At 36.7% G+C, this 22,819-nt stretch overlaps 2 protein-coding genes across 4 annotated transcripts in view; one reads left to right on the plus strand and one right to left on the minus strand.

The window, feature by feature from the left end:
* LOC121417059 (splicing factor 3A subunit 1-like) overlaps nucleotides 1-5,754 on the minus strand; it is a 38,050-nt gene extending 32,296 nt beyond the window's left edge. For both annotated transcript variants that reach the window (XM_041610620.1, XM_041610621.1), the window contains exon 1: nucleotides 5,646-5,754. The gene's annotated coding sequence lies outside the window, so the exon portion shown is untranslated. The remainder of the gene's footprint in view (nucleotides 1-5,645) is intronic.
* A 5,476-nt stretch (nucleotides 5,755-11,230) lies between these two features.
* On the plus strand, nucleotides 11,231-22,397 carry LOC121417060 (single insulin-like growth factor-binding domain protein-2). Of its 2 annotated transcripts, none has more exons than XM_041610624.1 (5): nucleotides 11,231-11,340; nucleotides 12,243-12,307; nucleotides 15,240-15,381; nucleotides 18,989-19,272; nucleotides 21,134-22,397. In XM_041610624.1, exons 2-5 carry the CDS (start codon nucleotides 12,252-12,254, stop codon nucleotides 21,144-21,146), a joined length of 495 nt encoding a protein of 164 aa, XP_041466558.1. In that variant the 5' UTR covers nucleotides 11,231-11,340; nucleotides 12,243-12,251; the 3' UTR covers nucleotides 21,147-22,397. The 2 variants fall into 2 exon arrangements, with proteins under 2 accessions (XP_041466558.1, XP_041466557.1); XM_041610623.1 differs by having other exon boundaries at nucleotides 22,078-22,397.
* The last annotated feature ends 422 nt before the right edge of the window (nucleotides 22,398-22,819 follow it).

Here is a 22,819-nt window from a genome sequence, read left to right on the forward strand (position 1 = left end):
TTTGTGTGCAAAGGGGAGGAGGACATGTTGAAGGTGTGGGTGCATGATAGGTAAGAGTGAGAATTTAACCTTCTAATCATCATTTCAAGAAATGACTTGATTTGTCATTGTAAAAAAAATCACTTTTAATGAACTTGAGTCTGCAAACCATCAGTTATTTATGTCACCCATTTTACCAAAACTTGCAAAAAATGGAATATGTACCTGTTGTCTTTCAGATCAATTTATTTGGTCATTCGTGGCATCAGTGGTGAAAGTAAGGTATCAATCAAAAGCTGAGAAGTTCCTCTTTCAGGTTCATGTAAATTAAAATTATCAAATTAAGTAAGCTTTGAATATCAACTCTCTAAATTTGGATTACCTTTTTTTTGATACGCACTGTATATCAGTCCCAACTTGTGAAATGTGTTTTCTGGTGTATTTTCATTTGGTCTACATGCAGTTTGCCCACTTGTTATTTGGTCTAATGCCAAATGGGCTAAACCCATTTGGTCAACTAAATTGCCATTTGGTCTACACTTGGTCTAATTCTCATTTAGTGAAATGTCCAGTTGGTCTAATTTCAGCATAAGTATAACCTACATAATTATATATTTTTTTACTTTGTCAAATACTGGTACATAAAATTGGCTTTATATCATGCAGTTCCACATTGTAAATATGTATATTCATTTGGTTCACATGCAATTTGCCCACTTCTCATTTAGTCTAATGCCGAATGGGCTAAACCCATTTGGTCTACACTTGGTCTAATTCTCATTTTGTGAAATGTCCAGTTGGTCTAATTTCAGCACAACCTAGGCTACTTAATTATATTTTTTAACTTATATACATATATTTTAGTCTTTATACATATACCAAATGGGCTTGACCCATTTGGTTTAAAAAAAAATTCTAATTGCCATTTGGTCTACACTTTGTCTAATTTACATTTGGTCTACACTACACTTGATCTAATTTTGAGTCCAGTCCAGGGTCTAATTCCAACATGACCTACATCATTATGATTTTATACTTTGTGAAATATATATTTTTTTCTTTATATAATTTCATTTCACCTTATAGTTTTAGCATTGGTTTCCAAATAAATAATACTTGAACAGTGGCATAATCATGATAATGGAGCCAAAAGTTTTGAAAGGTGTATCGGGTAAATTTATAAAGTTGCAAGCAGAAGCAAACAACAAAAAAATGTTGAAGCGGGGGGGGGGGGGGGGGGGCGGTGTTAATTAATTTCCTTTTATTTTCCAATGCCAGATCAATCTTTGTTTTTGCTTGCTAAATTTTTTAAAAATTATATGTTCTGTTCTATCTACAATTTTTACTAATGATCCTTTTTTACTTATTTTTTTTCAGACACATTCGCACCCGAACCGACTCTACAAGGGAAGAGAAGGAATTATTGAACCCCTTGAGAATATACAGGTCAAGGGCTGTAATAGTATACAGGGGCACTTCCTGGGAGTTTAATTTCATTTTAATTATGTGTTTTCAGGATTTTTTTTAGGATATCTAACATTGCAGTGAAAATTATTGCCCCTGCTGATAGTTTTTCAGCTGTGCATGCCCCTCCTTAATTTCAGTGAATAAGGTGTGGCACTGCCCTCTATGATTCATTTTGAATTTTAATGGGCTCCAAAATGCAGTAATTTATAAATGATAGCATAATCTTATTTTGATAAAGCATTTTACTTAACGGGGGGGGGGGTGAATTTGACTACTAAACCAGCCCCCCATGTCAAGGATTAAATTTTTGGAAAAAAAAGCATATATAAATAGATATAGTTATTGCATATCAGAATATTATTTTTTCTTGATGTTTTCTCAATAACTCTAAGCTGTTATTGATGAATTCTTTCTTGAAACAAAAATAAGCAATTTATCCAAACATGTCAGTTTCATTTTGTAGACATATGCATTGAATTTACCAATTCAGAATATAAGGTATGCAATCTTTCATAAATGTTGATTTTTATCACTGGTGGATCTGGGGGAGGGCACATCTAGCTCAACCCCCCCCCCCCCCTTTGAGAGCTACAGTCAAGATGTAATGAAAATACGCAATTTTCATCAAAGAATCCCCCCCCCGTAAGGCCCTTTTTTGCTTGACAAATTTTCATCCTGAAAATGTGCCCCCCCCCCCAGGATAAATCCTGGATCCACCACCCCTGGTTTTGATTAAGTTTACATGTATTTTCATTTTGAAAAAAAAAATTCCTAGAGATTTATAAACAGCATGATTTACACTGAGCATTTCATACACTTTGTGCAGAAGAAATATTATCTTGAGAAATTTGGTTATTAAATTATGGAAGATATCTTTTGGAAATGAAATTACTTTATTGCAGTTATGTCTTACATTGTATTGTCATTTTACTTGATAGAAATTCATTATTTTTTATAACCATGACAGTGTTATAAATTCATATTTGCTAAATTGTAATAATCATTTTGATGTTCCTTCATCTTCATGAAAGTATGAATTCTAGTCATCTGCTTCAGTCTGCCCAATGAAATGGTTACAAAGGGCCTAAGCATCCCTTGTCATTTTTCAATAATTAGTTAAGTCAGTAGTCAAGTAAGGGGTCAGACAGTTTGGCTGTATTATATTTGTTTAATTGTCTTACTAGTGTCAATTTACTAAACTTTTTCTGCTTGTGATTGAACCACCAAATTGCCAGATAGTACCATTTTGTTGGGCAGACATTAATATTGACTAGAGGACTTACTTTCCAAACCAACCTAAAGATATGATACTTCATGTATTACAGGGGTATATTGCCTCCATTCCATTGTTGGGATGTATGCTATGGGCTGGGTAATATCATCTAACTTGTCCTGGAATAATCATTCTCTATAACAAGTTCACAGACAAACGGAGATTCCACTTCAGCAACTCTCAGTTGAACATCAACATTCCTGGCATTGGTGGGGGAAGCCAAAAATTTTAGGGGGGAACTGCCAAAATCTTTTGACCCCCCCCCCCCCGAAAAAAAAAAGATAGTGACCAAATAATATCTTGGGGGGGGGACACAGGAAACAAAATTGAAAATTGACAAGCCAAAAAAAATTAAAAAATAAGGTTATCAACAAAAAATTGAGGGGGATGGAATCGTCCCCTCCCCACCTCAAATTTAGGGGGATACTCCCCCCCCCCACTTCCGCCGCCTATGATTCCTGGTGCTTGGAGATCTGCGAAAGGCATGCTATAACATCCACTTAAGTTCCATTTCCTTTCATGTTTTTTCCTCTTCTTAGTGAGCATCTCCAAGTGTTCATATTTTTTTCAGTGTCCTTTTTTAGATTTATCAAACTCAGTTTTATTACCTGATAAAATTCTATCCCAAGAATTGAACACTTTGATCAAATTTGGAAGTTCAACTTAATGTAACTGACAATATATAACTGAAAATAGAAAATAAAAGGCAAAATAATAATTATGAGAAAAATAATAAAGAAAAACAGTTACTCAAATCAAATTCACTCAAAACCATACACTAATGTACTCTCCTCAAAAATCAGTTCTCACTTTTAGGTATTGATCATTCATTCAGTCAATAAAATAATAAAAACAGAGACAGGAGGTCCTCCTCAAAATAAACACAAACACAGAGTCTCACATACACACTACACATTAAGAGTAAAATCAGTTTGTATCTTTCGTGGGATTTGTTTTTATGTAAATCTGGATTCTTCTTGTTAGTAGGGCCTTAGGTCACTCTGACTTGAACTTAAAACTTCCAATCTCAAGAAGGCAAGATATCTCAGTAGATAGTCATTGTCAAGATGTTTAGGAGTTCAATCTGGAGGTGAGGTTATTCATGATGGCATCTGATATTCTGGCAGAAAGAATGAGAAATAAAAAAGTGCATAAATACAATTATTTATTTTTTCAATGCAAATTAAATAAACGAGTCATTCAAGATAGTGTGTATTTTTAGAGGGGGGGGGGTGATGGCATATTTTAGTCCAAATTATTTTTATCTTCATTTTTTTTCCACTTGTATTACCATTTATTCAAAAATTGCAATAAACATATTAATATATAAATGAGTTTTAATCTAGTTGGCAAAAGAAAAACCAGTGGCGGCGGCAGTGCAAAGAAAATGCCAGTAAAAGGCAGTAAAGCACTGTGTCTGAGTGACTGACACCACGGCACTGACAGTGAGGTGAATGTTCATTTTCCAGTGCATGCACATTATTGCCCCATCATATTCACTCGTTTTCAGAAAATATTTAGTTATTCCTCATATGACCATGATTATCTCCTTCATGTCATTACTCTGGTGTTTATTCATGATTTTAAATTCAGGAAATCCTTTAGCAAACAAAGAAAACAAAGCATTTCTTGACTGTGATTCCGTGTGATTCAAGTTCTATTTCATTTCTGTGTATCACACGTACGCACGTACGTGACGTAATCTTGATCTCTAATCTGCTAATTGTTATGTTAATTAATCATCCCGTGCGCGCGATTAAAATGGCTCGAAATTCGACCAAATTCAAGGGCAGCTCAGCTTGTAAACCTCACTGAGAAGGGCTTCCACAGCCTTTGCGATTCCCCGCGCTGCAATTTAACTGCAAGACACAGAAAGGAAATCAATTCAAGTTTCACAATCAACGGAAAATCCAGAACACTTCGAGACCCATTTTGCAAGAAATACAACTAAATAAGGTAAGAATTGAGAGCAACTCACGACACTTTTGACTTACCGACACTTTCATGGTTATTTTTGGAAGATTTCATGGAATTTGGGGCACGAAAATGACTTCGGTAGCTCGCGAAAGTCCTATGCATTACGATGACATATTTTTCATCGCACGGGAGGACAATCACAAAGAGAAAATATCATATTCATCCGCGCTGACAGGGGCTTAATTTTGACGATATCGCATCGCTATGCGATTTCACTCATTGACAAGCGGACGAAACTTACGTACAAATTTTGAGCACTTCCGCGATAGCGCCATCTAGTGACTACGGCCGTGCCTAATTAGATCGTGGTCGTGCGTGTTCAATAAAAACTCTCTGCATGCATGCACTCAGTGTGTATTGAACACGCACGACCACGATCTAATGAATATTCATCGGCGAGAGTGACATAATTTTACGAGTATCCTTTCAAACTTGGTTCTTAAGTGCCTACCGACTTTGAAATAATATCGCGCGCCCTCTTTAGGCAAAAGTTGATATCAACGCTGATCAATAGGCATCTACGTGAAGATCACAAAAAATGCTCTTATTTTATTAAAAACAACACCAAACAGAATTCAACAAACGATCCATATGGTTCGGTAAGTGTCATCATGGTCATAGAATAAATATAATGCTTAGCTACGATGTAAAGTCATAGTTATTTTAGTAAAAAGGGTGTGAAAGATTCGCGTGCACCAGGTGCATATGAATCCTTCACACACGAGACGATTTGAAACCATGAGTGCCTAATAGGCCTAGTAGATAGTTAATTTCATATGACATAAATTTCAACACGTCGGACCGAAGCCGGTCGAAAGGAACACTGCGCAGGAGGGACATTAAAAGCAAAGGGTACAAGCATCTCTCACACATTGAATTAATAAAAAAATTAATTAGACGAACGTTCACAAATGTTTTCTTATAATATAATCAAGCTATGAATACTCACGGAAGGTCTAGACAAGTGAAAAACAAGTTGGGAGTCTTCCGTAAATCACCCAGTTTCCAAAAAATATCGTTCTGCGTGCAATTAATACCAGTTTGTCTCGTTTAGTACAACGCCCTCTACGTCTAGTCCAAATAGGATTAGTCGACACATAGAATTGGATGATTTTGATATTTTAAGACTTCGAATCGAACTTAGTGAAATTGGAGTGGCCACTGCGCGGCTTTGTCAAAACAGGGGATGGGTTCTGAAACTGCATACAAAACAAAATATGATGGTCATCACCTTCTTGTGTTTATAAACATGATAAAAAAAGGTTCGCCGCCCCCCCCCCCCTCGTCCGTCTAAGCGATCCGCAGCCTATTTCCTAATTTTTTCTCTCAGATTATTGAGGGGTGATAGTTCCATGACCCAGACTTATTCTATTTTTCTTTATTTTGTTCTTAATTCATTATTTCAACTTCGTGCACTATCACTTCTCTCAGGGGGTACCCATGACTGACTCCACTCCCCCCCCCCCCCCCCATCCCCCTTGACGCCCCATACATGTATAATCCACATTTTACATGTATAAAGTATTTCCACGGTAAAACCTTGCTGTAAACCTACCTGTGCCCGTTGCAGAAAGAGTTGCAATCGATTGCAACTCTAAAAATCATGCGCAACTTCATTTTAACCAATCAACAGCGCGCATTTGGGACTTAAGATTGATTTTTGGGCTTGCGTTTAAACGCAACTCTTTCTGCAACGGGCCCCAGTTCGCACAATAAATCTACTTGATGAGATCAATTTAAGGATAATTGCACAACCAGAGGTATACAGCCCGCGGGCCTTAATCAAAAAATAAAAAGTGCGTCACCCTTTTTTCACAGTCACACAGAGGCAGAGTAGTTAACCAAAATAGTTAACCAAATATACATGTATAACGCTATTCCCAATGTCCTACTATCGATCGGTTTCTAGTTAGTGTCGTTGGTGACGAGTCCATGGCGGATCCAGAAGGGGCACAACGGGACCTCCCTCCCCCTTGAGAGCCATAGAAAATCTTTGTAGGGGGATATGTCGTGTATACGCAAGTGGAGTCCCCCCCTCCTTTTTTTTAATTAGTTGCTTGTCAAAATTGTCATTCATCATCACCAATAATTTGGAGTGAAGCCCTTCTTTGGGGCTTATTTTTTTCTGTATACAGTGCGTATCGAAAAAAAGTTTACACTTAGAAAAAATCCTGTAAAATTATATATTTGTAATATCCTAAAGATTTTTCCACATTTTAACATTGGTACAGATCCATTTCAGCAAATGACGATATAACTGTCGAAAAATATTTCCGCTTGAGTGAGCACCACTTACTTTTGAAAAGTTAGTGAAAAATGATTTGCGCAGAACTTGAAAATAGTTATGCGAATAAAAGTAGACCTTAATCATGAAGAACACGTGGAATTTAGCTAGTAAATTGATTTGATGATATTTTTACCCTTTTTAACTTGTTTCCTTGCCCAAAACACTTCGAAGAGTGCATTGCGCCCCACCCCACTCCCCCACACACAGAGGCCATTTTGACGATATTTGCTTTACACTAAGCTGTGATTTACATGAAATGCCTAAGGCTTCATTTTCATTTCATTAATCATTGTCAAGCTTGGGAAAAGTGTGGAGGAAACAAGTATCAAATTAAAAATGAAATGTAAACCCACTTTAAAGATACAAACTTAGTGAAAAATGCTGGAGATGTCTGGTATAAACTTTTGTTCAGATTCAGTTATGTCCTCAGATCCAGCTGGCACACAAACGAGTAAAGGTTGTGCTTACTAAGTGTTGAAATTTCAATTTGGGTGGCAAAATTGTTACAAAATGCTGGAATGTATCCGTTTTATTTCAATCGACTAAAAGTGCATGGGAAATGTATGAGAAATGTTTCGCAGGGTAAGTTTGATTTCGCCCTTTCCCCTTGACACAGCGTGAAAACGAGCATTTCTGCGCAAACAGATTTCTGCGAGCTTTACAAAAATGGACAGTGCTCACCCAAGTGTAACATTCTGTCAAAACTTTTACTTTCATTAGATAGATGAGACCCAAACCCAAGATTATATGTGAAAAAATTACCCACATGTTGTATATTTTTTAATTCCCAGGGCTTTTTCAAAGTGTAAACTTTCTTTTGATACGCACTGTATATTGCCCCCCCCCCTGGAAATTCCTCGATCCGCCCCTGGTATTAACAATAGGCATGCTGTCTAGATACGTTCAATGTATAACGGAAATCCTACGATTATCATTATTTCCCATTATTCTTTCACCACTATTTTAATCAACTATTCCACTTAATCAATCGTGTTGGGAAATTTATCATGACTGGGGATCATGTCATCAATATTTTGCTTTAACAGTTTTAACGCGTTGTCACATCTGACAACTTTACTTGATTTTGATTGGCTGTGAAGCACTGTTACCATGGTAACTGTCGGATTAAACGTCTGAAAGTTCATTTCATCAGAAGCTCCCCTGAGAATCAGGAGCATGCTAAGCTATTTTTCCCCTCACCATCTTAATTAAATTTTATATATATTAATAAAGTGACCTGGGGCCGATTGCACGAAAGGGTCTTTGCAAGAACCGTCTTTCGTGTCGCCCATTTATTATGATGCGCCATGTGAAACGCATTTTAAATAAATTACCTGCAAACATATTTCATTCATCCGTTAATGTAAACAAAATATTTGTTTATAAAATGATATGATATATCATGAAAATGTCTACAAATTGATTTAAATGCTAGCTAACAAATTTTAATTGTTTATCATACATTTCAGAAATATCCCACATACAGCGCATCATAAAAGATGGGCGACACGAAAGACGGTCCTTTGAAAGACCCTTTCGTGCAATCGGCCCCTGAATTCTGCGATGAAAGAAAATTCCACACTTAAAAATTATGCATTTATAATTCTATACTGATATAATTCGATACAGTTGTAATCATTGTGGGTTTTTTTCTGGGACGGGGGGGGGGGGTAAATCGCCCATGAACACCCGCTTAATTACTTCATTCGCCTTCTTTAGAGGTGGGGGCGTCCACAATTTTTCCTTAATATATGACATATATAATACATTGAAATAAGTGTTTCTTTAAAAAACATTTTATTTGAAACGAATATATTGCAGACCCAATGTCGGATCGGTTGGGGGAGGGGGGGGGGGCTTAACAAAGAGACTTAAAAAGTGCAAGATAGAGGTTTTTTTGAACCGGCCAGCTCTCTTAATTGTGATTTACTTTAAAATCAAAATGGCTCAAGTTTTCTACCGCAAATTTAATTGCTAATTATAATTTTAATTAGATAATTTCCTCTGTCTTTGTAACTATCATGGTCATCGTAATCACGTGATAGTTAGTAGCTTGGCGTCGAGCCATTTATAACCAGATCGGGGATGGGGGGAGGGGCTTGCCCCTGAAAATTATCAAAACTTCCCTTTTATCAAAGGGTATCATTTAATATAGAGATATTTACACGACCACGCCAAACAGATTCCATTTTCATTTCATTTTTTTTCATCCCAATTTTTCCTCCTTTCCCTATTTTTTGTTTTCATTTATTTTGTTAATTTCTTCGATTGGAAAAATGGCAAGATCCGTATCCTTTCCAATCAAAATTTACTAACCACCGCACATGCATTTCCACTTGATGATTGCAGGCTTGTATTAATTAAAGGACAAGTCGATCCCAACAAAAAGTTAGTTTCAATAAGAAGAGAAAAATCCAACAAGCATAACACTGAAAATTTCATCAAAATCGCCGGGATGTAAAATAAGAAAGTTATGACATTTAAAGCTTCGCTTAATTTCACAAAACACTCAATCCATATGCACATCCTGGTCGGTATACAAATGAGGAGACTGATTACGTCACCAACTCACTATATCTTTTGTATTTTATCTCATAAAATATTCCCATTTCTCCTCATTGTCAAGTGAAACATCAATTAATCCCTCCCTGAACACAAGGAATTAGCATTGTTTAATAAACGCTGTTTAAGATTTCATACAACGCTGTTTATTTATGAACCTTACAGTATTTGTTTAACTGTTTAAACAATCATGTTTAATCTATTGAAGATTATATATTGAAAATTAAACTTTGTTGCTTAAGATTTAAACACTTGTTTAAACTGTTTGAACAATTACTGTAAGGTTCATAAAGTAAACAGCGTTGTACTTTTTTTTACTGTGTATGGTTGAGTCAAGTTCGTTCCATATTGTCAAATCTGTAGAAAAAACACACGAAATATTGTATAATTCAAACAATAAAAAAATAGTGAGTAATGGACATCATCGACTAACTCATTTGCATGACACTGAGTTGTGCATATCACTGTTTTGTATAAAATAAGCAAAACTTTAAACTGCCATAACTTTTTTTCCTTATTTTATATCCGATTTTGATGAAACTTTCCGACAGCGTTATGCTAGTTTGATTGTTCTCCATTTATTCAAATCAATTGTGTTTTTTCTGGCGCGGTACGTTTTGTTTTCATGCCACCTTTTAAAAAGTGAAAAATCACACAAGCATAAATCTGAAAATTTCATCAAAATCGGATGTGAAATAAGAAAGATATACTTTATGCTTTACTTTCGTTTAAATTCACAAACAGTTATATTCACATCGTGTTCGGTATATGGGGGACTGATGGCATCACCTACTCACCATTTATTTTTTATCATATTGTATGAAATATGAATTAAAAAACAGGTTTTCAACCAAATGCTATTTTCGTCCACGAAAAATATTTGACAAGCAAAAAAAAAAAGGTCCTCGTTTTCAAGTGGGGGGCACACTTGTTTGAGAACGGTAAATTTACATTGAAAATTTTTGTTACGCCTCTCAAGGGGTATGGCACGGGCCGGATGTGCCCCCCCCCCCCGATCCACCAGTGGACTGAATTTTGTATTAATGTTTTTGTTATTCGTATGTTGAAAAAAAAATGGATAATACAAAATAAATTCAAACAAGGTATTCCTGAACATTATGCCATGGAATTGTCATTGTTTAATTATTTTGTGGTTCATTCCAGTTGGTCATCATTGTTAAAAAAAAAAAAAATCCTAACTTCAAGCTAAAAAAAAGAAAGAAAGAGTGAGTGAGTGAGTGAGTGAGTGAGTGAGAGGCATCAGCATCCACTCTTACATTTGCATATTTTTGTTTTGTGAAAAAATAAGCGAAACTTTAAAATGGCATATTCTACATCTAATTTGAAATTGTCAGGTTGATGCTTGTTTGATTTTATCTCTTTTGATTTGAATCAACATTTACTGGGATGGAATTAACCTTTCTTTAAAAATAGTCTATATAATTATGCACAAAAATGAAAAGTACAGGTCATTCGCCTTCCTCTGATTACACAATCCTGAAATTTCCACGAAAAAAGGCAGAGATAATCTTCGAGACTAAAAGTGTTGACAGACGTCTAACCACGATTAATACAAGTGGGAGATTTATTAATCCATATGGATTTAATTCTAATCACGTGCAGCATTAACGTTTGATTTGACACTGGTACATAAACACATAATGCACTTTCCTGCCTTTCAGTATGCGAGTGGGATCGGACGAGTATCTGCACTGAGTTCGTCGAATGCAGCTGAAAGATTGGGATACCTCTCGCAATTTATATTGTATTGTCTGTAGACTATCGGAATAAGAAGGTGAGTTTCCAATATCTCAACTACACTATTTAATTCATTGGCTAGTCTGCCATGCAAACCCTTGACTCAAGTTAAGGGTCCGAATGTGCAGCCTACACTCTAAAAAATGAAATGTTAAATCAACATTTAAAAGGTTGGAGGAGTGACAACCTTTTCCAAATGTTACATCCAACTTTGTATAAAGCTAAATCCAACATTTTAAGTGTTGGGTAGAACCATTTAAAGTGGTAAATGCAACATTTAGAAAATGTTGTCACTCCTCCAACCTTTCAAAATGTTGATTTAACATTCCATTTTTTAGAGTGTACTAAAGCCTTGTGTACTGGGGTCCGTTGGCAGAAAGAGTTGCGTTTAAACGCAAGTCAAAAAAATCAATCGTAAGTCCCAAATGCGCGCTGTTGATTGGTTGAAAATCAAGTTGCGCTTGATTTTAGAGTTACGTTTGATTGCAACTCTTTCTTTAACGGGCCCTAAGGCCCTCTCTCAACAGCAAGTTTTGTGTGTGTTAGTCTTTGCTTGGAGACCCACTTGTTGATCAAAGTTTCAATCAGGGTCTGTTCCTGCAGACTCATCATTGGCGCCACATGGGATATATGAGAGGCAAGGCGAAATATGACGACATATTAAAACAAAAAACCTTTTGACTAATATTATCATGATCATGCATGGTGATATTATAATGTTACATGATCAATATAACTCCGTTTTATACTCCTTTCTTTATTTTCCTTTTCCAATGTACTTTTTTCATTAATTTTTTATCTTTTTGCCCAAGCGACGCTTCGTCACCCTAGTCCTATTTCTGTTTAATGTCTAGGGTCGGTGCATCACTCCATCTATGTGAATACCAATAATTGGTATGACGTTTGTTGTTAATATATTTTTTTAATCATCCAAAACAGAGTTCAAAGATGGCTGCAAAACTAACACTACTAGCCCTGACGGTTGTAATAGCGGTCATTGAGAAGTAAGTATAAGTATTAGTATGAGCGCCTATCAAGGGCGCCGGAAGCGGGGGGGCAGGGGGGGCACTTGCCCCCCAAAGAAAATTTTTTTGGGGGGGGGCAAAACGAGATTTTGCCCCCCCCAATGTGCCCCCCTAAAAGTAGAAAAATGATATTATTTAAGGACAAAAGTAAACGATGAAGGCACTTTTCTGCCTAAGAATTGTCATTTCCATTGTAAAAATGAAAAAATTTCGCCCCTGACGGGGCAATTCGGGGGCAATTACACATCATAGTAAGCCTTTCGTCTTTTGACGAACATGTCCCTCTGTGAAACATATAAGCCCCTTTTCCATCTTATTACAGCGTGATAACGTTTAACCTTTTAATGAATACATTTCAGACTAAAACCGAATGGCAAATTAAAAGTGGTTCACCAATGCTTTGTCGGCTAACAAACGCGCGGTCGCCCAGAAACGCTCAGACCGGGGTGGTGGTTCATCAATATTTTCGTCCGACAAGTTGTCAGATCTGTCAACTTTCCTGTATTCTGATTGGTTGAGAAGCATTGTTACCATAGTAACTGTCGGGTAAAACAGGACTTGTCGGATAAAACGTCTGACAAGTCCTTTCATGAAACGCTCCCCGGACCCGATATCACCAACGCGCGTGAACGCTAGTTACTATATGGAATCTGAAAATAGCTGTAAAATCGAAAAGTTTAAAGAGTTACAGAGGCTTGAGTAGTTGCTTATTGGATAAATGAGAAGATGCTAGCTTGAGTTGGCGAATGGAGTGCAGAGCAGGAGTACTCATCTATCAACTAATCAAGCCTCTTCAAGTCTTCAACCTTTTCTGGTTTACTGTCTTTATCAGGACTACGCTCGTTTGAACAAAAAAATTACTCGACTATCAACTGTCCACTTCCTCCTATCAATTTTACTTCTTCCTCTATCCACTTTTTCGAAAACTCATCATGGTGTACCATCAACCACATCCGCTATTGGAATGTAATTGTTTTCTTCTAAATAATGTTACATAATGTACATTATGAACTGCCGTGGTTTGTTAATTCATGATTATTTACAAATGAATATTTCCTGAAATTTGATATTCATTATTTCCTAGTTATGGTCACATTTTCCCCAGAAAATATGTAAAGAAAAAATAAGATTTTGAAGGGGTCATCCAAAAGTGCTTCCCATCCATACAAAAACATGCCAAAGGAAACACATAAATCGAGTAATGGTTTAAATTTTCAGAAACGTTTAAAATTGTAAGACAATAATTAAGCAGGTCATATTTCTTTGTCCTCCAGTTACAAAATATGAAACGTTTTGCCTATGCATGGATAATCAGGGACTCCAATGCTGAGGTCAGAACCTAGTCAGAAATGATTTGCATAAAATGGGGATTTAAGTGCTTATCGACGTCTGCCACGTCAGAACAGTATGACATTTTGAATTTGAATTTGTTTCTGTTGTTACGCTTCTTCTGCTTAATACAGAAACTTATGATAATTGTGCTCTCTCGCTTCGTCCTTGTATGTAAATGTACATAAATAAATATATCTGAAAGGATATTGCATGAAAAATGTAATTTCTGGTACGTATTTTGAGTCAATATAAGCGTATTACGTAATTTATTTGATCAGACACAAAAAACACATTTTGCGCGTAGATTTCATAGGTTCTCATATAGTCTGAGTATAGTTTTTTGTAGTGAATTTTATGTTTAATTCTCAAGAAATTTATTTTTAAATTCTCTTAGAAATGCAACTTTTATACTCCATTTTTACACAAAGTCCTTACGGGGGGGGGGGGGTCCAACCCCCTAGCTCTCCCGCTCGATCGCTTCGGTATCGCACGCTGTCAAATATACTGTGCCCCCTTCGGGATTTTGCCCCCCCAAAACTGAAAGTGTTCCGGCGCGCCTGGAGCCTATTAATATGGCGGCTCAGCAGCTACAGCAGGGCCAAATATGAAATGAAAATCCATAATTTATTGTTCGAAATAGACATGAAATACTCCGAAAATTTGCTTTGCCCAGTTGATCGTGGGCCCGGCAGTCGCTGTGCAGCGCCAGATCGACGAGGCTCTATCCTTTTAATCGTTGAACGCCAAACAGGGTAGCAGCAACTCCCATTTTTTAACGTCGTTTGGTCTGACGCTGTCGGGGTTTGAACCCCGACCTCCCGGTTGTGAGACGGACGCTCTACCAACTGAGCCAACACACCGGTACCAAGTATCAAAGCGCAGTTGACAGTAACTGCGCTATATATAGATATTGTTATTGTTATATTATTATTTCATAATTCCTGGAAGTATAAATATTATTTTTTATTCAGTCATAAAGAAAAGAGAGTGGAACTTCGTAAACAAGGTGCTCTCCAAGTTCACAATAGCATCTTTCAGTTTAATTTGCTTTTACTTTTTTTAATCATTTTTTTTTAATGAATACATCAGTCAACCAATAATGAATTGAAGAGGCTGCTCATCGTGATGATTAGGTGGTTTTGATAAAAGCAGAAAATTAAAGGAATATATTCGAGAAGGTTTGGTGAAAATTCATCAAAGAATTTTAAAAGTTTTGATAATCTCAAATAACTTTTTAACCTCATTTGCAAGGAGTTTTCCAATTGTGCGATAAATTCCCCTTTTAAATTATTTGATGATGTATCTGATAATATATACATGCAGGCCTATATTCATCGCATGTCATTATTTTAATTGCAATTTGGGGACTTTATATCACACAAGAGAGAAGCTGCTTGCTCGTCAGCGAAGTCACAAAATAATATAATAAAATAAAACCATTAGAAATTCATAACTACGTCATTCTATGACGGCCCGACCTTAATAAAAATCTTTCCTCTATTCATTTTATCAAAACCAACTAATAATCACGATTGCCAGGTTGAACTTGTCCTTAAAAAATATTTATTTATTAACCCAGCTGCCAGGGACTGAGCTGTCCGTGTTGGAGTAAACCCGCAGGTGACCCGGCCAGATGCCCGGGGAAGCCCCAACCCCCATCATGTCCACCGGGTAAACAACCTGTCCAAGATGCATGCGGTTGCTGTCAAGTATGTTCTCAGGTACGTAAATACCCCCTTCTTTCTCTCTCTTATCCCTCCCTAGGAAAGCCCCAACCCCCCAACATACGACCTGTCCTAGATGCATGCGGTTGCGCATGCGGTCAAGTATGTTCTAACTAAATGATAATAACCCCCCTCCCGATCTCTCTCTCTCTCTTTCTCTTGTGTCTTCGTCAAGGGGCGAATCCAGGGAGGGACTAGTTTGTTAATATTTTTTATAAAGGAAAAACAGGTATTCACTTGCGAATGCACGACATTTTCCACCTACATAATTTTGTTTCATGGCTCTCAAGACTTGTGTGTGTGTGTATGTGGGGGGGGGGGGGGGCACGGGCCAGATATCCTCCAACCTGGATCTCCCACAGCTGATGTACAGATGGGAACGGGATTGGGGCTTTGGTGCCATGCCCCCCCCAAAAAAAAAATAAAATAAAATAAAGAGTCCACGACAAAAAAGAGAGAGAATCATAACAAAGGGAAACATGAGAAAAGGGTAAAATATGACGGGTTTTTTTTTAGTATATGCCTAATTCTATGACAAAAACAAATAAAAGCAGATTTTTATTTCAACAAAGTAAAAAATGTTGCTCTTTGCTCGCTGGGGACTTGTACGAGATTCGTCATACACTCCATGTTGAGCCCCCTCAATTGTTCAGGTTTATTAGGTCATGAGTATGACTGTACACTTTGAAAAGAGTTAATTATATTACAATTATTATATTGTTTATATATAAAACATTCCAATTTGTCAAAAAAGTTACTACTAAATCTCCCTTGAATCGTTCGTCGATTTTCCATCAAAATTGGAATTTTATTCTAAAAACAAAAACGCCCCCTCTCAGCATTTGGATAACTAGTTAAAAGAGGGCAATTCGAATTTACTTTAACAAAACACATGACAACCATAGAGGTGTATCTCTATGGCTAAAAAAAAGATGTTACAAATATTCGACTCATTTCGATTGGATGAAATTTGTAGTTTACGTTGTATTTTAAAATGCTTATTTTCGGGGAAATGGTCGTTCCACCAATTAAATTTTGTTTCATTCTGCCACTAATTTGCTAAAACCTCTATCAGAGTAATACCGGTTGAAACATCTATCCAAGTTCATTAACCTGTAATTATTCGAACAACAGATCATAACAATGTACTTTGAAAGCAAATCTGACTTAATCCGCTAATTCTAGCGAGTAAGATTAAAGTGATTGATAATCATAATCTTAATTTTTCAAAACAAAACCGCATGTATTACAAGCGTTTCACCAATTCATAAAACAATAAGTGATTAGCAAAATGTACCTCAAATCTCTCAATATTTCCAATGGGGAGCACTACGGGGGGGGGGGGGGGGGGTGGTAACGGATGACCAACCCTATGTATTTAGGGAAGAGAATTAAGGTGAATTAAAGAATAAAATGCTAAGAAATAGTATATAATTCTAAAGGGCTTGTGCATTTCAACAAGTTATTTTGCTTCAATGTATTTAACATATTGAATACCGCCATCTATCATGGAGTTGCCAATAGTCCCATATTTTTCAGCCAACCTATTAGTTAAATTATTAATATATCAATTGATGGTTCAAACCAAAATTTCATTCATAGTCACTTGAGATTCATTTGATTTTAAATCCAATAGTTGGTAGGTTCGTATTTGAACCTGTGCTGGGGTAGGTAAAAGCGAATACTGAGAATGCAAGTTGTTTTTTTTAGTCAAGATCTTTGCGTTCTTCAGGACCCTGGGAACGATTTTTTATGTGGGAGTGCTAATGTAAATTTGAAAAGCTGAAAAATAATGTTGTCACTACAAAATATAATTTGGAAAGGAGAAATTGGAAAAGCAAAAAAAAGTTTACACTACAAAATGAAGGTCTTTATGGTTACATTTTTTAAAATTGTACACATCTTTGAGGATACCTGGGGATGCTGACTATGGAGAATACACGCTGCACCCTTAAATATTTTTTTCGGGTGCACCCCAGAACCCCTGGCCATGGAGACCTTTGTCGGAAATAAGATTGGTGAACCGAATGAGCAGTTTCGTCTCAAGTTTCAGAGCTGACGGAAAAATAAGGGAACTATGCCGTTTGTCAAGAAACAACTTGCTGTTTTTATTCAATTATCAATTTTCAACAAAGATTTATCTGATGTTCTTTGTCATGATGGACATTATTTTGACAATACATTTACTGTGTTCGTAAATCATACCAGAGCGAGTTCTCCTGTACCGTATTATGTCAGTGTATAACAAAGAAGGAGCACTTTCCGAGGCCTTCTTGACGGAAGCTTTAGAGTGTCATTTTGCTTAATGATGGCGATTATTATGTCGACATTGTATGATTGTAGGATACGTTTCCCTTGCCAAGTCCAAGTAAGCTAATAAAGCATCTCTTGTCGACACTTATGTAGTCGAATCGTGGAAAGTTGCATGTAGACAACTGATGGTGAGATAGGATATTTTGTCAAGTCGATTTATGTGAAGGTGTATGTCGACATTGTGAGACACGTTATCCCGCAAAGAGGATTATGAACAGATAATGTCACCATGATGAAGTACATTTTATTTATTTATTTATATATTTATTTATTTATTCAGGTACAAAAGACCAGCTTAAAACTCTTTTTTATCAATGACCTGATGAAAACATAACATAAATCATCATATCATACATGAAAATAAAGTCAAAATCTGAGTCAAAGATAACAATGCTTGGTAACATAAATAAACAAATATTTTTACTTAAATGATAATATGAATCAAACTGAAATATTTAAGTTAGCAAAAGGGAACAGTTACTAATTATAAAATTACTAATTGTATACTTTATTCACTGATAAAAAAACCACTGAAATGATATCAATGAAAATAATTATGGCATTATAGAAAATCGAGTGAAACAACGACAATCAGTTATAAATGTATGTGTAAAACTATAAGATATCAAAGGGTTAAGATCATTTCAAATAATAGCAACGTGACCTCGATGTTAACGAGGAATAAGGGAATTGTATATTACAATATATAAATAATCAAGTTGGCTATTTCGCCATGACGACAAACAACCTTTTTAAAGTCAACTTGGAAAGACAACGTATCTTATCATTTCAACATAAAAAGGATATTAAATCGACTTGGCGAAGTAAAAATATCTCTCCTCGTCGACTTGCAAACATGTTATAATTCGGCAGTGTGAGATCAATATTCTCTCTGTCTACGTAGATGAACATCATCTAATCTCTTACAAATTCCAGTTGCTAATAAATCATGCGGGGAACGGGCCTTTGCTCATGCAGGGCCTATAGCCTGTGGAATTCTCTCCCACAGAGTTTGAAAACCCATGCAGACTTCAGTGTCCATCTTCAAGGGCAACAAGCTGAAAACATACCTGCATAAGAGTGCTTTTTGATAGACATTGATTTATTGTTCAGACATGTATTTTATTATTTTTTTTGTTCTGCTCTGAAGCGCCTTGAGCATCTAGTCAATATGGAAAGTGTGCTATACAAATCTCATGTATTATTATTATTATTATTATTATTTATCATCATAGGTATTCCTCTATCCCTATATATCCTTAACCTACAACATTAAACCTTTGACCTTTAGGGAATAGATGAAAGATGCGGCGGACCATGGAAGACAGCGGGGACGTGCTCCGAGGGACTCGAATGCCAGGACAAACAGACCGGAACAGTGCTCTCGACGAACAGCATGAACCCGTTCGGAATGAAAATCGGGGCTTGTAAAAGTCCGAAGAGGACCGTCGAGACTCCGAACTATCCACACAGACCAACGTATCCCGAACAACCAACCTACCCTGATACACCGACCTATCCTGAGACCCCAAACTATCATCCGAATCCTTACTACCCACCCTGGGCCTATTACTGGTAGGTCTTATACCAAGGACATTGCTAGATCAGGTCTTAGACAAGGGTCCTAGACAATAAGACCACTCTCCAACCTACACTTCGAATCATTAGACCCACCCTGTGCCTATTACTGGTAGGTCTTATACTCAAGGTAATTGCTAGATCAGGTCTTAGACAAGGGTCCTAGACAATAGGACCATTTTCCAAACTACACTTCGAATCATTGGACCCACCCTGGACCTTTTACTGACAGGTCTATCTTACACTAAGGACATAGTAGACCAGATTTTAAACCAGATTCCTAGCTTGAGCATAGACCACAATCCAGTTAGTCAACGGACAATTAAGAATATACTCTGAAAGATAAATCAAAAGAATTTTTATTCCTTATTGAACATGATTTAATGTGCTCTTCTTATTGCTAAGCGTATCTTTTTGTAGCATCAAGGCTTATAGCTTCCAATGGGCTCCTGTAAATACACTTTTAAAATAATTTGAACAATGCTATGTGAATCGCACAGCAGTTGTTTAAACATTTAAACAAGTGTTTAAATCTTAAACAACAAAGTTTAAATTCAAATGGATAATTATCAATAATTTAAGCATGGTTGTTTAAGACTTTAAAAACTTGTTTAAACTGTTTGAGCAACTACTGTGCGATTCACATAGTAAACAGCGTTGTTTAAATTATTTTTAACAGTGATAGGATAGGCTAAACATGATGAATTACTGAGTGTATGATCGAAAATTTCTCTGTCAGATATGAAGATCTTAATAAGATAAACTGAAAGCCATCAGAGGTATTTTTTTCATTATTTATTCATTTATTCAAATATTTTATACAGGATAAACATGTTCAGATAATATATACACTGTTTTCAACATTGGCCTGTTGACATAGAAAATATCTAACAATTGCCACTGAATATGATTAATTTGCATTCAATGTTTGTTGATCTGTAATTAAAACCCATAAATTCAACATTAATTGGCTTTTATCCCTGATAACTGCAAAATGTGTGACGACAATTTTTGTCCGTTCAGCAATCCTTTAATGCTGTGGAAGTAATTAAGGTGGAGTTATTGTTGTGGGTTCATTTTCGTAGGTCGATCGTCATGGGAGATAGTATCTAGGAATCATCAATCGTGAAGTAACGGTGTTATCGATGGCTTTTTGAGAACAATCGCAATAACCTAATAACAAACTACCTCATTCTTTATGTTCTTTCTTCCCGAGGTAATATCTTAAATAATATGACTTTAAAATGGCCTTTGACGTCTTACTTTTGATTCTGTTTTGTCGCTTTATCATGTTTGTTACGCTTTTTTTGTGTATTAAATGTGACAAGTTTATAATGAGGGAATTGATAACCTTACGACAGAAAGCATAATGCATAATGTGTTTAATATCACGGTTTACATTATATTTTTTCACTACTGTAATAGGAATAAATATGTAAGTAAATTCTATATAAATAAGAAATAGTTGTACTTAATAGGCCTGCTAATTTCATGAGAAAGTCTGTCAAACCAAGCCTAATTGTTACTGTATCGTCGTAGATTTTTTTGCAGTTAGATTAACCTGCTTTTGTGGAATCATGACCGAGGTGATGTAAATGGGTACTGGCAAATGATGGTAGCTCGAGCTAAAGCCGGGGTAACAATAGCAAGCGCTTTGAATCCTCAGGCAAAAAGCGCCTTATAACTCCGGCTATTATTATATATCTTAAAGTGAATGAATAACTACATGCATATGAATGCTATTTTTTAGTGTGAACGGATCCCAGACCGGGTCCAGGAACTTGCTGACATCTATATGAACATCGACAAAATATTATAGGACCAACTAATATTGACTGTTTGACCCTTGACCTCACAGGAACTGGTGGTAAACTTGCATGGACGGACTTTAGATACAATGACTCTACATCCTGTTCTATGATGGTTCAGATTGCATTACGACTTACTTGCGGACTCCTGCAAACGAATGCGACTACGTATACCGACCTTCTATTGACTTGGTTAAACATCCCAGCTGTATGGCTTCCACGAACCTGACCAGTGACCAGATGGTTCTTTCAAATTTTAACTCGGGACCCCTAAGCTACATACATACACTTTGAGAATGTTCCATTGGACGTTGACAATCGCGACAAAACTTACTGACTAAACTGCCACATGACTCAACGGGGTCTCTGCTGCTTACAAATATTTTACACACAATTTAGTATATACTCAGACTTTCTTGCCAACATTATGCTCCAAGAAGGCTGTCTGCAGTGGCTTTGCTCTTTTCAGCGTTTTGAAGATGGGATTTTATCCGTTCCACATCGACCTTTTTGGTAGATTCCGTTGAAAGTCTATCCATCAAGCACGAAGACACCGCGGACAAGTAAAATAATGAACTGTTCATTTTCCTCCTTTTTGCATTTATCATCCGGAGTCATTGAACATCACCATGGTTTTAAAATTGAAATGGTAAGGAACTCATAGGCCTAGCCTAAACCAGATCAGCGACCTTGACCTTTGCAACAGCATGGCTTGTATGGTTGTGGATCCCAGATACTGTCCTCTGGGACTCTCCAATTGCATGCAGATAGACCAACTACGTATCATCTGAACATTCTAAAGCAACAGACTGGCCGGTTGTTGATCCCAGATACTGTCCTTTGAGACTCTTCATTTGCATAAGATAAGACAACAATTCATCTTCTGAAGCAACAGGCTCACTGGTCATTGATCCCAGATACTGTTCTTTGAGACTGAATTGCTTCCATATTTGGAATTGACGTACTGTCTTTTCCCTGTTCTTTTGATCTACAGGGGAAAGGAGAGGAGTGCGGAGGACCATGGAAGGTCTTCGGAGTATGTTCAAAGGGTCTAGCTTGCGTGGACGAGACGGGTAAGGTCATCGAGAGTCCTTTCTCAAAGGGATACTGCACTCCGAAGGGCGCCCCCTCAACGGGTCATGTGTAACTCACCAATGCTGCTTGAATGCTTTTCGTTGTCAACATGGTCAATTGATACACGCCTCGTCAATAGGACGTCTTTTGTATGTGGCGCTTGGAGAACGCATCGATGCTGTTTAAGAGCTTCCTTTTGAAGTTAAAGGAAAACATGTGAATTAACAACACGTTAAAGCAGCTTTAAAAAAAATGTTTTCTTTCGTCCTGGAAAGAATACGACATGAATATTTTCCATATCATAAGGACCCACTCTCTATGGCGTATGGACAACTCATTAATGCTACTGAATTTTTTTTTTCTGCTTGTGGAAATTCGTGCTGACGCGCACTTTGCATGTCTAATTATGGACTGACAAGTATTTTTCCCCGATTCCTTGAGAGACAAGGGGGAAGTCATTATAATTATTTTTTTTTGCCGTTTTGGCGGTGACCGGTGGCAATGTGATATGCTGACGGGGAGCCTAACAGCGAGCGACTACGATGACAGGTTAACGCAGTGATCCGTTAATAAGGTCATTTTTATTTATGTACTTTGACTTTTGGACTGCACATGGACATTCATGATTATAGTTAACAGGGTGCGATAATGTGTTAAAAAAA

Source organism: Lytechinus variegatus, chromosome 6 (genome assembly GCF_018143015.1).
Source record: "Lytechinus variegatus isolate NC3 chromosome 6, Lvar_3.0, whole genome shotgun sequence".
In the NCBI taxonomy this organism is placed as follows: Eukaryota; Metazoa; Echinodermata; class Echinoidea; order Temnopleuroida; family Toxopneustidae; genus Lytechinus; species Lytechinus variegatus.

Excerpts from the sequence above, each read along its gene's own strand:
- LOC121417060 (XM_041610623.1), top strand. The coding sequence starts at position 12,252 with ATGGCTGCAAAACTAACACTACTAGCCCTGACGGTTGTAATAGCGGTC. Across the intron at positions 12,308-15,239 it reads GTAATAGCGGTCATTGAGAA|CTGCCAGGGACTGAGCTGTC; the intron begins GTAAGTATAAGT and ends TTATTAACCCAG. Across the intron at positions 15,382-18,988 it reads GCTGTCAAGTATGTTCTCAG|GGAATAGATGAAAGATGCGG; the intron begins GTACGTAAATAC and ends TTTGACCTTTAG.